The sequence below is a fragment of the Staurois parvus genome, unplaced genomic scaffold, assembly GCF_062004578.1.
Source record: "Staurois parvus isolate SC_StPar_1 unplaced genomic scaffold, SC_StPar_1.0 ptg000011l, whole genome shotgun sequence".
Classification (NCBI taxonomy): Eukaryota; Metazoa; Chordata; class Amphibia; order Anura; family Ranidae; genus Staurois; species Staurois parvus.
The window spans coordinates 3189671-3202796 of record NW_028317807.1 but is presented as its reverse complement, the minus strand read 5'-3'; the positions used below and the strand labels follow the sequence as shown (position 1 = coordinate 3202796).

Here is a 13126-nt window from a genome sequence, read left to right as displayed (position 1 = left end):
AGTCAGTGTGGTGTGTGTTGCAGTGGCATTTCTTTAGAAAGGAATCCCAATGCACAAGTACAGTAGATGCAAACACTTCAGCACACACAAACTTGCACACTGGGTGATGTGGTGGACTGCATGAAAAAAATGTGCAGATCAGGTTTTCTTTTTTTCATTGCTGTGTGTTGGCCTAAATGAATGGCGTGCCTTAAAGTGTATCTAAATTCCCAAACAAAAATGTGATATATTTCAGTATAACAGTGTAGCGCTGTTTTTACACTCTTTGTGGCTACTGGGCACCACCTGTACAGTATTTAGGAGCAGAGTCCTTATAATCTGTGTGATCAGGACAAGATCTCTAACAAGCGCTAGTGCCTCCACTCAATTGGGGCTTGTGGATAACAAGTGAAATTCCAACTGAGAAATGTATAATCCACATAGACAGTAATCCACACAGCATTGTATATGAAAGTCCATGTATTGAAGAAATCACATTCAGTGAACCATCCAACATAAAGTATCTTCCAAACAGGAACATTAAAGAATTAACAGTCTTGTTGCATGCCTCAGTGACATGCAACACTTACAGTCTGAGCTCTCTCTCTGCAGGAAATCCACACCCCTCTCTATTCCACAAGTGTTCTCTCTGATGACCTCATCCTCAGTGCCCAGAGAGTATAGCGGCCATATTGGAAAAGGGCAAAACAAACACTGCATAACAGAAATATACACTGGAAAATGGGCAAAGAAATTATCACATCACTACAACAGTATAACATAATTCTTGTCCCTATAGAAGGAGCCACTATAGAAACCCACTGGGCTTTAAATATGTCTGCCTTTGTTCATCTCCATTACAAGTGAGGTGGTGGGATTAGTAATTTACACAAGAAATCCATTTTTGTTTCCATTTCATCAAATAGGACTTTTCTGAAAAGATCAACAGGTATTTTCTGCACTTGCTAAAAATGATCCTAGCCTGAAAAAAGAAAACAATGGCAGCCACCACAAATAAAGATTTGTAAGCTGCAATATATAACATTTTGGTTCTTGGGTTTAGATATGCTTTAAGTTAACTTGTATGTTGTAACAAACCATAATGGAATAGCCAGGTGTAAAGAACACCCTAATGTTTTAATATGTGAAGGGAAGTGCCTTGAATTTGTAACTGTACCTCTTATAAAAAAGCTGGAAGAAGATAAGCAGTTTACTGTGGTTGGAAAAGGGTAATCCCATCTATAAAGTGTACACTACATTTTGCACAGAGAATTATTGACAACTTGGGCTTAGTGTTTAAATCCTAATGTAAGCAATTTTGTCACTGCTGTGCTTTCCGAAGAAGAACTGTTTTCATCTGGGACTTTTTCCTTTGTGTTCCTCTGTAAGGGACTGTGATGCTGTTGACTTACGCCAGAACTTTTCTCTGACTAGTACTTATTTGACTCTACAGCTCAGAAGTACTAATTTTCATTTATCATGTTTGTTGAATTGTTTAAATTTAAAGGGTCCTTACTGTGGTTCAATGTTGTAATATATGGTTTTATTATAGCAGAGTCTAACACCATGACTTGCAAAGCAGATGCAAGTTAGAAAATCTATATCATATTTGGTCACCACTGAACAGTCATTATTGGCAGAATATATCATTTGAGGTCAGCCCTACTAAACTCAAGCCCATATTTACCATTAATGGATTGTACCGCATGCCACCTTTATATGTAGAGTACAGCTCACTAGTGCTACCGCATATATCCACAGACTCTGATTGCATTCTCTTTACTTTATTTCTAGCAGCACTGAAAATGTGAGGTCATGGCCACCCAAGCTGAGACTGGGATGGAAAGTCTCAAGGAACATGCTTACAAGTTATGTGTTAGTACACCTAGAAGCATAGGACACATTGGGGTTTATTTACTAAAGCTGGAGAGTCCAAAATCAGACTCCCTTCTGCATAGAAACCAATCAGCTTCTAACCTCAGCTTGTTCAATGAAGCTTTGGCAATGAAACCTGGAAGCTGATTGGTTTCTATGCAGAAGGGAGTCTGATTTTGGACTCTCCAGCTTTAGTAAATAAACCCCATTGTCTCACTAGTCTAGTAACAGTTTGGTTCTAAGTGCACAAACCCAAAGCAATTGAATTTTGAGTCAACTGTGTGATGGGCTATAATGCGCAAACAGTAAAGGGTAGCACAGGTAACAACAACTAGGATCAGTGTTGCACTGCCATCATTTTATGCAGCATGATACTGTATGTGTGCTACGGTGGGCTCTGTTCTAAAAAAACAAATGCAAAAATCCAGCTTTGATTTAATTATGTGTCAGTATAGTTTTACTATTAGGCTTTTCCAGTCTTCTTAGAAAGCCTATCCTACAGTGCTTACTTCTCGGAAGTATCCCTAATCTTCTGCTCTGTGCTTTGCTTCATTTGCTTTCGAAGATGTTGCAAGTAGTTTTCTTTGAGAAAGGTTTCCCAGGAAAGGAGAGCAATTTCCTCATTCTTTTCTAGTTTTTCTTCTAATAAAATGACAGTATACAGCAAAGATTAGATACATACAGAAACTACACCACAAATTGATGATAAGGGCTGTTGTGTATCTTTGCTTTTTTTGGCCTGTAGAGACCATTTTATTATCCAGATACTCTTATGTTCCCAGAAAGTAGAAATACAAGGGCAAAGGATGCACCAAAACTATCAGAAACAAACTACAGCTAAAAACAATCAAGGGCCAGGCAAAGGACAGTATTAACAACAAATGGCTCTAGGATGAGAAAAGGCTTGGTGAAGAGGCACATGAAATATTGACCAACTAAGATTTCTGTTGGGAGAGTAGTTTAAATTTAAAGATCATTAACTAATGTTCATGTACCTGTTCATATGGCTCTATTTATCATAATGAAATTTATCTTGAATACTTACCCTTCCAGCAGCACCCCCTGCTGTCTTCTTCTGGCTGGCATCTCTCCTCCCAGTGCCCACTTGCATCTCTGTGGCTGGGTAATGGGATGTGGTGCATGCCAAGTCTGCCATCTGTACTTCCCCCATATCCTGTCAGTTGTTGGGCAATTTGGACTTATTTCACCCCTCTGGCTCAGGATTGGTCCAAAGCACAGAAGGCACCTTATTAAACCCTACATGCCCATGCCTGCATCACAATACATATATTTCCTCTTTCACTTCTGTACATTCAAAAGGCTTTCTAAGCAATTCAGAATATAGCCTTGCTAGATAATTTATCTTCAGCTACAGATAAGAATACCAGCTACAGACTGGAACACATTGCTTCACAGGAAATAAGGGAGGGGGGAAGTGAGCTGATGACCTTGTTTTTGCAAACAAGGCTGTTAGAAATGTTAAAGTTTAAAGGGGAACTCTGCAATACTTGGGTGCTGCCACATTGGGACCTCCCTTCTAATGTGTTTCACCTGAAAGGGCTTACATAGAGTAAGCCCTTTCAGGTGAAACACATTAGAGGGGTAAGCCCTTTTGGGTGTAACATTTTAGAGGGTGGAAGTCCATAGGGCTGAGACCATCATAGTGATTGCTGGCTTTAAAAAAATGGAGTCTGAGTGATGCTATTGGAGTGCGGAGAAGACCTCTGCTACATGAACAAATTCTCCAATCTGTCCACTGCCTAACTAGCTGCTCCCTGTCCACATGCCCAGCGGTGTGTCTGCCATCCTACATGTCTCCATCACTGCATGGTACATCCTCTGTTTACTTTATGTCTGCTTGTTGCATTTTACAGTTAGAGCATATAGCTTTGCCTACCTCCCTTAAAGGAAGATGAAGTTACACTAGCCTGCCAATAACTCTGACTGGAGTGCCTGCATGCAGACTTTACAATACAGAGATGAAATAAAAACAGACGTGTCCTCTGATAAATGTGGAGTATCTGCAGAACATGTAACAATAATAATAATAACAATAAAAATAATAATAAACAAATATATTATACCGACAAATATTTCGGCCAGAGTGCAGCATATGCCATAGAGACAAACATCATTCATTCAAAGGTGAAACCCTAAAGCTGAACGCCAGGCACATACTGTAAATAAGCACAGTTTAAACACAGGTAAATAAATATATAAATTCTACAAGTATGGAACTGTAGTATCTGAATGTGTTTTAATACCAGCCTGTCATAATCTTCTGTTCAGTAAGACTCGGACTAGTGCCCAGTACACACGATAAGAAAATCATATGACATTTTCTGTATGAAGAGCAGTCGTTCGATAATCTGAACATTGGTACACAGCTTTCGAGGACCGACAGTTCATGCAACAAAATCCGATGGGACAAATGCAAAAAATTTTCTAGTATGATACCGGAACTAATGATTTTCATTTAATCAGTACAATAGCCATCCGAAAAAATCAGAAGGTCAAGATTATGTATGCTCAGAAACGAAAGAAGACATTACAATACAATACATTACATCACGCTCAAAGTTGTATTCTGTCGTATGTGAATTTTCATAACTTTAGTAACCTCTTCATTTTCGACTAGCATCCAAAAAAAAACCGGACGATCATTCGTCCAAAATATTCTCATTGTGTGCACAAGGCAGAGGAGAGAGCGGCAACATTCTGAGTCAATCAGGCTCTGCTGCAGGTGCTGATAAGAAACATTCTAACATTGGGCAAAGCTGGCCATACACGTATAGATTTTTTTTTGAGAATGTTCGTTTCAAGAACATTCATTTGTTATTCTAATCGTTAGTGGGGTCAAACTGATGTTTGTTTTCTACAGCAGTGACGGGAAAATTTGAAGGGGCAGGAAGAAAAACCTTTCTCGATCAAACACATTTTCACCCAGTGTATGTGCTTATCATTCAGAAACTACATTCAGGTTAAAAGCAAAAGACAATTTTCAAACAACATTTGTCCATTCATTGAATGTGCAAAGAATTTTCGTACGACTTTCCTAACTAATATTCTAGTTTGAAAATCTACATGTGTAATGTTCCTTTATTGTCCAATCTGAGGATGTGAAGAATGGGAAGACTAAAGCCTAGAACACACGATAAGAAAATCGGACAAAAAGAAATGGTTTCCATAGCAATCCTCCGATAATCTGGTCGTTAGTACACATCTTTTGAGAACCAATGATGACAGTTCATGCAAAATGATCTTTTCTCATTAGGTAACAGAACAAACGATTACTGAATTCATCTGTAAAAAATTGAGTGACCAAGACCACACATGCTTGGAAATGAAAGATTACATTACACTACAATACATTACATCATCGTGGAAAGATGTATTCGTAACTCTAGTAACCTATTTGTTTTCCATATGAGACAAGCATGCAAAAACAAAAAAATAATAATTCTTCTGATATTCTCATTGTGTGTACCAGGCTTAAAGTGTTACTAAACCCACAACAGTAGAATCAGTCTGCATAGTATATGCAATAAATCATGCTTGTTATACTCACTGTGGAACCTAAGGGGTTAATCCTCTGCATTGTGTAAAAAAAGATGTTTGATCCTGACTTCTCTGATCCTCCCCTTCTTCCAGTGTCTCCCAAATGTCTCCTGATAGAACAGAGGCTGGGGGGCAAGATGCACATGCTCAGTTTGGTGTGTATTGCTATAGATTTTATTTCTTGGGAGAATGCATGTGGTCAGCATAGGGCCGATCAGCACTGTCCAGACAGAGGACAGGGGTTCTGCATCCTTGTACAGCAGAATGAAAACTCCTCCTGCAAGCTGTAACCAGTGCTCTGCTGGACAGTATTACTATTATTATTATTATTACATCGAGTTTATATAGCACCAAAGGGTTTGCTCAGCGCTGTACAATAGAGGGGGGGACAATACATGAAACAGTACAGCAACTACAAACAGCACACGAGGGGTTAGAGGGCCCTACTCTTTCGAGCTTACAATCTAGAAGGGAGGGGGTAGTGGTACAGGAGGAAATGGCTGTGGGGGATGGAGTGGTAGGAGGAATGAAGGAGAACGGCTGTTAGGTGAGGGTGGGGTAGGCTTCCCTGAAGAGGTGGGTTTTCAGGGAGTGCCTGAAGGTGAGGAGGGAAGGTGACAGTCTGATGGATTGGGGTAGTGAGTTCCAGAGGATGGGGGAGGACCTGGAGAAGTCTTGCAGTCGTGCGTGGGAAGAGGAGACCAGGGAGCAAGATAGAAGGAGGTCCTGTGAAGAGCAAAGGGTACGGGTAGGGTGGTACCTGGGAATCAGGTTGGTGAGGTAGTTAGGGGCAGTGTTGTGAATGGCTTTGTAGGTCAGAGTGAGTAGTTTGAATTTGATGCGTTGGGCAATAGGGAGCCAGTAGAGGGATAGGCAGAGGGGGGTGGCAGAGGTGGAGCGGTTGGTGAGGTGGATGAGTCTAGCCGCTGAGTTCAGGATGGTCTGAAGCGGGGAGAGCCTGCACTGGGGTAGGCCGGTGAGGAGGGAGTTGCAGTAGTCAAAGTGTGAGATAATCAGGGACTGTACAAGTATTTTAGTGGTGTCTGGGGTAAGGAAGGTGCGTATTTTGGCGATGTTGCGAAGGTGGAGCCTGCATGTGTTTGTAAGTGATTTGACATGAGGTTGGAAGGAAAGGTTTTAGTCCAGAATTACGCCAAGGACTTTGGCTTGCGGTGCGGGATTGATGGTGGTGTTGTTGATAGTGATGGATAGGATGGGGGGGGGGGCGCGGGCAGGGGGAGGTTAAGCTTGAGGAAATGGAGCGACATCCAGTCTGAAATGTTGTTTAGGAGGTGAATGATGCGGGCGGAGAATGTGGGGGTGAGGTAAGGGGTGGAGAGGTAAATTTGAGCATCATCAGCGTAGAGGTGGTAGTTGAAGCCGTGTGAGTGTATGAGTTTGCCAAGGGAGGAGGTGTAGATGGAGAAGAGAAGGGGTCCAAGGACGGAGCCCTAGGGGACCCCAACAGAGAGGGGGAGGGAAGGGGAGGTGGCACCGTTGTAGGAAACGCTAAAGGAGCGTCGGGATAGGTAAGAGGAGAACCAGGAGAGAGCAGTGTCTCTGATGCCAAGGGAGAGTAGTTTATTAAGGAGAAGGGGGTGGTCAACTGTGTCGAAGGCCGTGGAGAGGTCCAGGAGAAGGACAGAGTAGTCGCCTTTGGCTTTGGCGGTAAGTAGGTCGTTGGTGATTTTGAGGAGGGCGGTTTCAGTGGAGTGTAGGGGATGGAAGGCGGACTGTAGTGGATCAAGGAGATTGTTGTCACTTAGGTGGGCACTTAGGCAGTCGTAGACTAAGCGCTCAAGGAGCTTGGAAGTGAGTGGCAGCAGGGAGATGGGTCTGAGGTTGTTTGGGTCAGTGGGGTCCAGGGAGGGCTTTTTGAGTATGGGGGTGATGTGCACATGCTTTAGGGGGGAGGGGAATACGCCGGTAGAGAGGGAGAGATTGAAGATGTGGGTGAGGGAGCGGATGAGGGAAGAGGGGGGTGACCGGAGGAGTTGAGAGGGGATAGGGTCCAGGGGGCAGGTAGTGAGGCGGGCTTCTGAGAATACCCTGGTGACTTCCTCAGTGGTAGCAGGGCTGAAGTGCTCTCGTGGCCGGTAAGCGAGGTACTGAGTGGAGGAGGGGGGGGGGGAGAGTAGGGAGTTGAAGGTGGAGAAGAGTCGGCAAGGGCAGGTGGAGAGGGTGTTGATCAGGTTTACGAAGAAGGCCTGCTTGGCGGCGTGGAGGGAGGAGGACAGTGATAGAGGTCACAAGACTGCTCTAACTGCTGATGAGAAAAGGTATTTAGCAGTTTATATTTACTAAAATAACTGCATTTCCATGTTGTGTGTACTGTGGGAGACCAGATATAGTGAATGCAGGGTCCTGGGTTTAGTAACACTAACTCAAGGCTGTGTAAATCTCAGTATAGGTTGGACAAAATTGCAGCTACTTTGACAAGTAAAACAGCTCCATATATATATTCCATACAGTATGTATTACAACTGTATATTTGGCTGTTTGCCTGGAATTCAGCTTTAGGACTCTACGAAGGGCAGACTAAAGAGAATAAGCTCTTACTAAGTTGCGTTTGTCTTCCTGCAGGTTCATGAAGAATAACATTTTTGATAAACTGATGCAGATGATTAAGCAGAATAAAGGGTGGAGGGGCAGGTGGCCGACTATGATACTCTTCAATTAAATCATGTCGCTGGAATTTCCAGATCTGATCTGTATGTTCCTGGACCTGCTGAAAAGTGTAGCTAAAAGATACAGCTAGATTAATTAACAGGATGAGAAAAATTATTGATTAACCAAATATTGAGTATAAAGATCTGTCAACAAATGATGATGCTGCATTTAATGTGTATCTCTATTTATACAAAACTGCAGAAAACTAAAAGTACAATGCAGTACACAGTGAATGATAAAGATAAGCAAACCTTAAAATCTGCTTCACCGACATTTGCTCCCACAAGCTGATTTATAGAGTCTATATTTCAGAAAGATTTCTGTTATTTTTATTTTTTTTTCTGTGTGAGCTACTGTATATCACAGAACATTTCTCCTTGAAAAGCAAAGAAGAATAGAACTTTTTGATAAACATTTTTTTTGTATGCACAGCACAGAGAAGGGGAAGGCGGAATAAAGGTGAGTCAATCCTCTGACTTGTTCAGCTATGTGTGCAATTTCAGGTTCAGCTAAACAGAGGCTTTTGTTTTTAGCAAAACAGTTAAGGTTAGACTTATTCCCACATATGTGCCTGGGCACAGGGTCAGTGCTTCCACTAGGCAAACTAGGCAGCCGCTTATGGCGCACTGCCACCTAGGGGTGCCTGGGCACAGCACAGGTCAACACTCTCTGTATGGGATGCCACCACATCATAATTGATCCTTCAGCTGAGGGAAGCAGCGGCAGAGGGGAGGAAGAAAGGATAGAGGAAGATTCCGGGTGCCTGGGGCCAGTGTAGTAGCTGAGCTGCTGCTCCTTCCAGTGTTCCTCTCAGACTTGGTGCCTTACTGCAAGCTGGCTGGTGGCTGCTGATCACTGTGGAGTTACAGCCCTTCTCTTCCCATTCATCAGTGGAGGCAGAGGAAGGTAATGTCTGACTCTGATGTCTCGTGTCTGTGTGAGTGTGACCCGGCTGGCCGGACATCCATCACATGTGCAATGTGTCATTGAGTGATGACATCATCACAATCCCAAAGCCTGCTGGGCCTACTGATCGGTTCCAGTTAGAGATGAGCGAATCGAAGTATCCGAAGTGGAATTCGAGTCGAATATCGGAAAAATTTTGATTCGTGCCGAATCCGAAAAACAGCCTAATTCGGACGCGCGAATCGAAATTTTTCCGAAAATGGCGGCTGACATGTGCGGCGACGGAGCGGGGATGTCGGGGAAGGCGCGCAGACAAGGCGCGCTGCCCCATAATGCATTCCTCAACGACATGTGATCGCATCAGCCAATCAGCAGCCAGCCAGCCAGCACTGTGTAATGGTCGAGGTATATATAGCGGCCATTTTGGAAATCTTCATTTGCCTGCAGTCATTGAACAGAGGCAGACCGCTCTGTACTAGGGACAGGGACAGAGTTAGGGCCACAGAAACGAGAATTGGGGACAGAGAGAAGTTACTTAGGGACAGAGAACCATTACTCAGGGACACAGACTTGTTAATGAGGGCCACAGAATCGTTATTTAGGGACAAAGAAACGCTAGTTAGGGCCACAGAATTCATACTCAGGGACAGACAGAATTGTTACTCAGTGCCAGAGAATTGTTACTTAGGGCCACAGAAACGTTATTAGGGCCACAGAATTTTTACTCAGGGACAGACAGAATTGTTACTGAGTGCCAGAGAATTGTTACTCAGGGACAGACAGAATTGTTACTGAGTGCCAGAGAATTCTTAGGGCCACAGAATTCATTCTCAGGGACAGACAGAATTGTTACTCAGGGACAGACAGAATTGTTACTGAGTGCCAGAGAATTGTTACTCAGGGACAGACAGAATTGTTACTGAGTGCCAGAGAATTGTTACTCGCACAGACACAAAATTGTTACTTGCACAGACACAGAATTGTTACTCGCACAGACACAGAATTGTTACTCAGGGCCACAGAATTCATACTCAGGGATAGACAGAATTGTTACTGAGTGCCAGAGAATTGTTACTCAGGGACAGACAGAATTGTTACTGAGTGCCAGAGAATTGTTACTCAGGGACAGACAGAATTGTTACTGAGTGCCAGAGAATTGTTACTCGCACAGACACAAAATTGTTACTTGCACAGACACAGAATTGTTACTCGCACAGACACAGAATTGTTACTCAGGGCCACAGAATTCATACTCAGGGACAGACAGAATTGTTACTGAGTGCCAGAGAATTGTTACTCAGGGACAGACAGAATTGTTACTGAGTGCCAGAGAATTGTTACTCAGGGACAGACAGAATTGTTACTGAGTGCCAGAGAATTGTTACTCAGGGACAGACAGAATTGTTACTGAGTGCCAGAGAATTGTTACTCAGGGACAGACAGAATTGTTACTGAGTGCCAGAGAATTGTTACTCGCACAGACACAAAATTGTTACTTGCACAGACACAGAATTGTTACTCGCACAGACACAGAATTGTTACTCAGGGCCACAGAATTCATACTCAGGGACAGACAGAATTGTTACTGAGTGCCAGAGAATTGTTACTCAGGGACAGACAGAATTGTTACTGAGTGCCAGAGAATTGTTACTCAGGGACAGACAGAATTGTTACTGAGTGCCAGAGAATTGTTACTCAGGGACAGACAGAATTGTTACTGAGTGCCAGAGAATTGTTACTCAGGGACAGACAGAATTGTTACTGAGTGCCAGAGAATTGTTACTCGCACAGACACAAAATTGTTACTTGCACAGACACAGAATTGTTACTCGCACAGACACAGAATTGTTACTCAGGGCCACAGAATTCATACTCAGGGATAGACAGAATTGTTACTGAGTGCCAGAGAATTGTTACTCAGGGACAGACAGAATTGTTACTGAGTGCCAGAGAATTGTTACTCAGGGACAGACAGAATTGTTACTGAGTGCCAGAGAATTGTTACTCGCACAGACACAAAATTGTTACTTGCACAGACACAGAATTGTTACTCGCACAGACACAGAATTGTTACTCAGGGCCACAGAATTCATACTCAGGGATAGACAGAATTGTTACTGAGTGCCAGAGAATTGTTACTCAGGGACAGACAGAATTGTTACTGAGTGCCAGAGAATTGTTACTCAGGGACAGACAGAATTGTTACTGAGTGCCAGAGAATTGTTACTCGCACAGACACAAAATTGTTACTTGCACAGACACAGAATTGTTACTCGCACAGACACAGAATTGTTACTCAGGGCCACAGAATTCATACTCAGGGACAGACAGAATTGTTACTGAGTGCCAGAGAATTGTTACTCAGGGACAGACAGAATTGTTACTGAGTGCCAGAGAATTGTTACTCAGGGACAGACAGAATTGTTACTGAGTGCCAGAGATTTGTTACTCGCACAGACACAAAATTGTTACTTGCACAGACACAGAATTGTTACTCGCACAGACACAGAATTGTTACTCAGGGCCACAGAATTCATACTCAGGGACAGACAGAATTGTTACTGAGTGCCAGAGAATTGTTACTCAGGGACAGACAGAATTGTTACTGAGTGCCAGAGAATTGTTACTCAGGGACAGACAGAATTGTTACTGAGTGCCAGAGAATTGTTACTCAGGGACAGACAGAATTGTTACTGAGTGCCAGAGAATTGTTACTCAGGGACAGACAGAATTGTTACTGAGTGCCAGAGAATTGTTACTCGCACAGACACAAAATTGTTACTTGCACAGACACAGAATTGTTACTCGCACAGACACAGAATTGTTACTCAGGGCCACAGAATTCATACTCAGGGATAGACAGAATTGTTACTGAGTGCCAGAGAATTGTTACTCAGGGACAGACAGAATTGTTACTGAGTGCCAGAGAATTGTTACTCAGGGACAGACAGAATTGTTACTGAGTGCCAGAGAATTGTTACTCGCACAGACACAAAATTGTTACTTGCACAGACACAGAATTGTTACTCGCACAGACACAGAATTGTTACTCAGGGCCACAGAATTCATACTCAGGGATAGACAGAATTGTTACTGAGTGCCAGAGAATTGTTACTCAGGGACAGACAGAATTGTTACTGAGTGCCAGAGAATTGTTACTCAGGGACAGACAGAATTGTTACTGAGTGCCAGAGAATTGTTACTCGCACAGACACAAAATTGTTACTTGCACAGACACAGAATTGTTACTCGCACAGACACAGAATTGTTACTCAGGGCCACAGAATTCATACTCAGGGACAGACAGAATTGTTACTGAGTGCCAGAGAATTGTTACTCAGGGACAGACAGAATTGTTACTGAGTGCCAGAGAATTGTTACTCAGGGACAGACAGAATTGTTACTGAGTGCCAGAGAATTGTTACTCGCACAGACACAAAATTGTTACTTGCACAGACACAGAATTGTTACTCGCACAGACACAGAATTGTTACTCAGGGCCACAGAATTCATACTCAGGGATAGACAGAATTGTTACTGAGTGCCAGAGAATTGTTACTCAGGGACAGACAGAATTGTTACTGAGTGCCAGAGAATTGTTACTCAGGGACAGACAGAATTGTTACTGAGTGCCAGAGAATTGTTACTCGCACAGACACAAAATTGTTACTTGCACAGACACAGAATTGTTACTCGCACAGACACAGAATTGTTACTCAGGGCCACAGAATTCATACTCAGGGACAGACAGAATTGTTACTGAGTGCCAGAGAATTGTTACTCAGGGACAGACAGAATTGTTACTGAGTGCCAGAGAATTGTTACTCGCACAGACACAAAATTGTTACTTGCACAGACACAGAATTGTTACTCGCACAGACACAGAATTGTTACTCAGGGCCACAGAATTCATACTCAGGGACAGACAGAATTGTTACTGAGTGCCAGAGAATTGTTACTCAGGGACAGACAGAATTGTTACTGAGTGCCAGAGAATTGTTACTCGCACAGACACAAAATTGTTACTTGCACAGACACAGAATTGTTACTCGCACAGACACAGAATTGTTACTCGCACAGACACATAATTGTTACTCAGGGCCACAGAATTCATACTCAGGGACAGACAGAATTGTTA

At 43.0% G+C, this 13126-nt stretch overlaps 1 protein-coding gene across 5 annotated transcripts in view; it reads right to left on the bottom strand.

Annotated features, from left to right (window-relative positions):
• TRPM2 (transient receptor potential cation channel subfamily M member 2) overlaps window positions 1–13126 on the bottom strand; it is a 211715-nt gene that overhangs the window by 62096 nt on the left and 136493 nt on the right. For all 5 annotated transcript variants that reach the window (XR_016311706.1, XM_089670093.1, XM_089670113.1 and 2 more), the window contains 2 exons: window positions 7972–8153; window positions 2364–2496 (listed from right to left, as the gene is read on the bottom strand). Coding sequence is in view for 4 of the 5 variants with exons in the window: in XM_089670093.1 (XP_089526219.1) it covers window positions 2364–2496; window positions 7972–8153 (315 nt within the window). In the remaining variant the exon portion in view is untranslated. The remainder of the gene's footprint in view (window positions 1–2363; window positions 2497–7971; window positions 8154–13126) is intronic.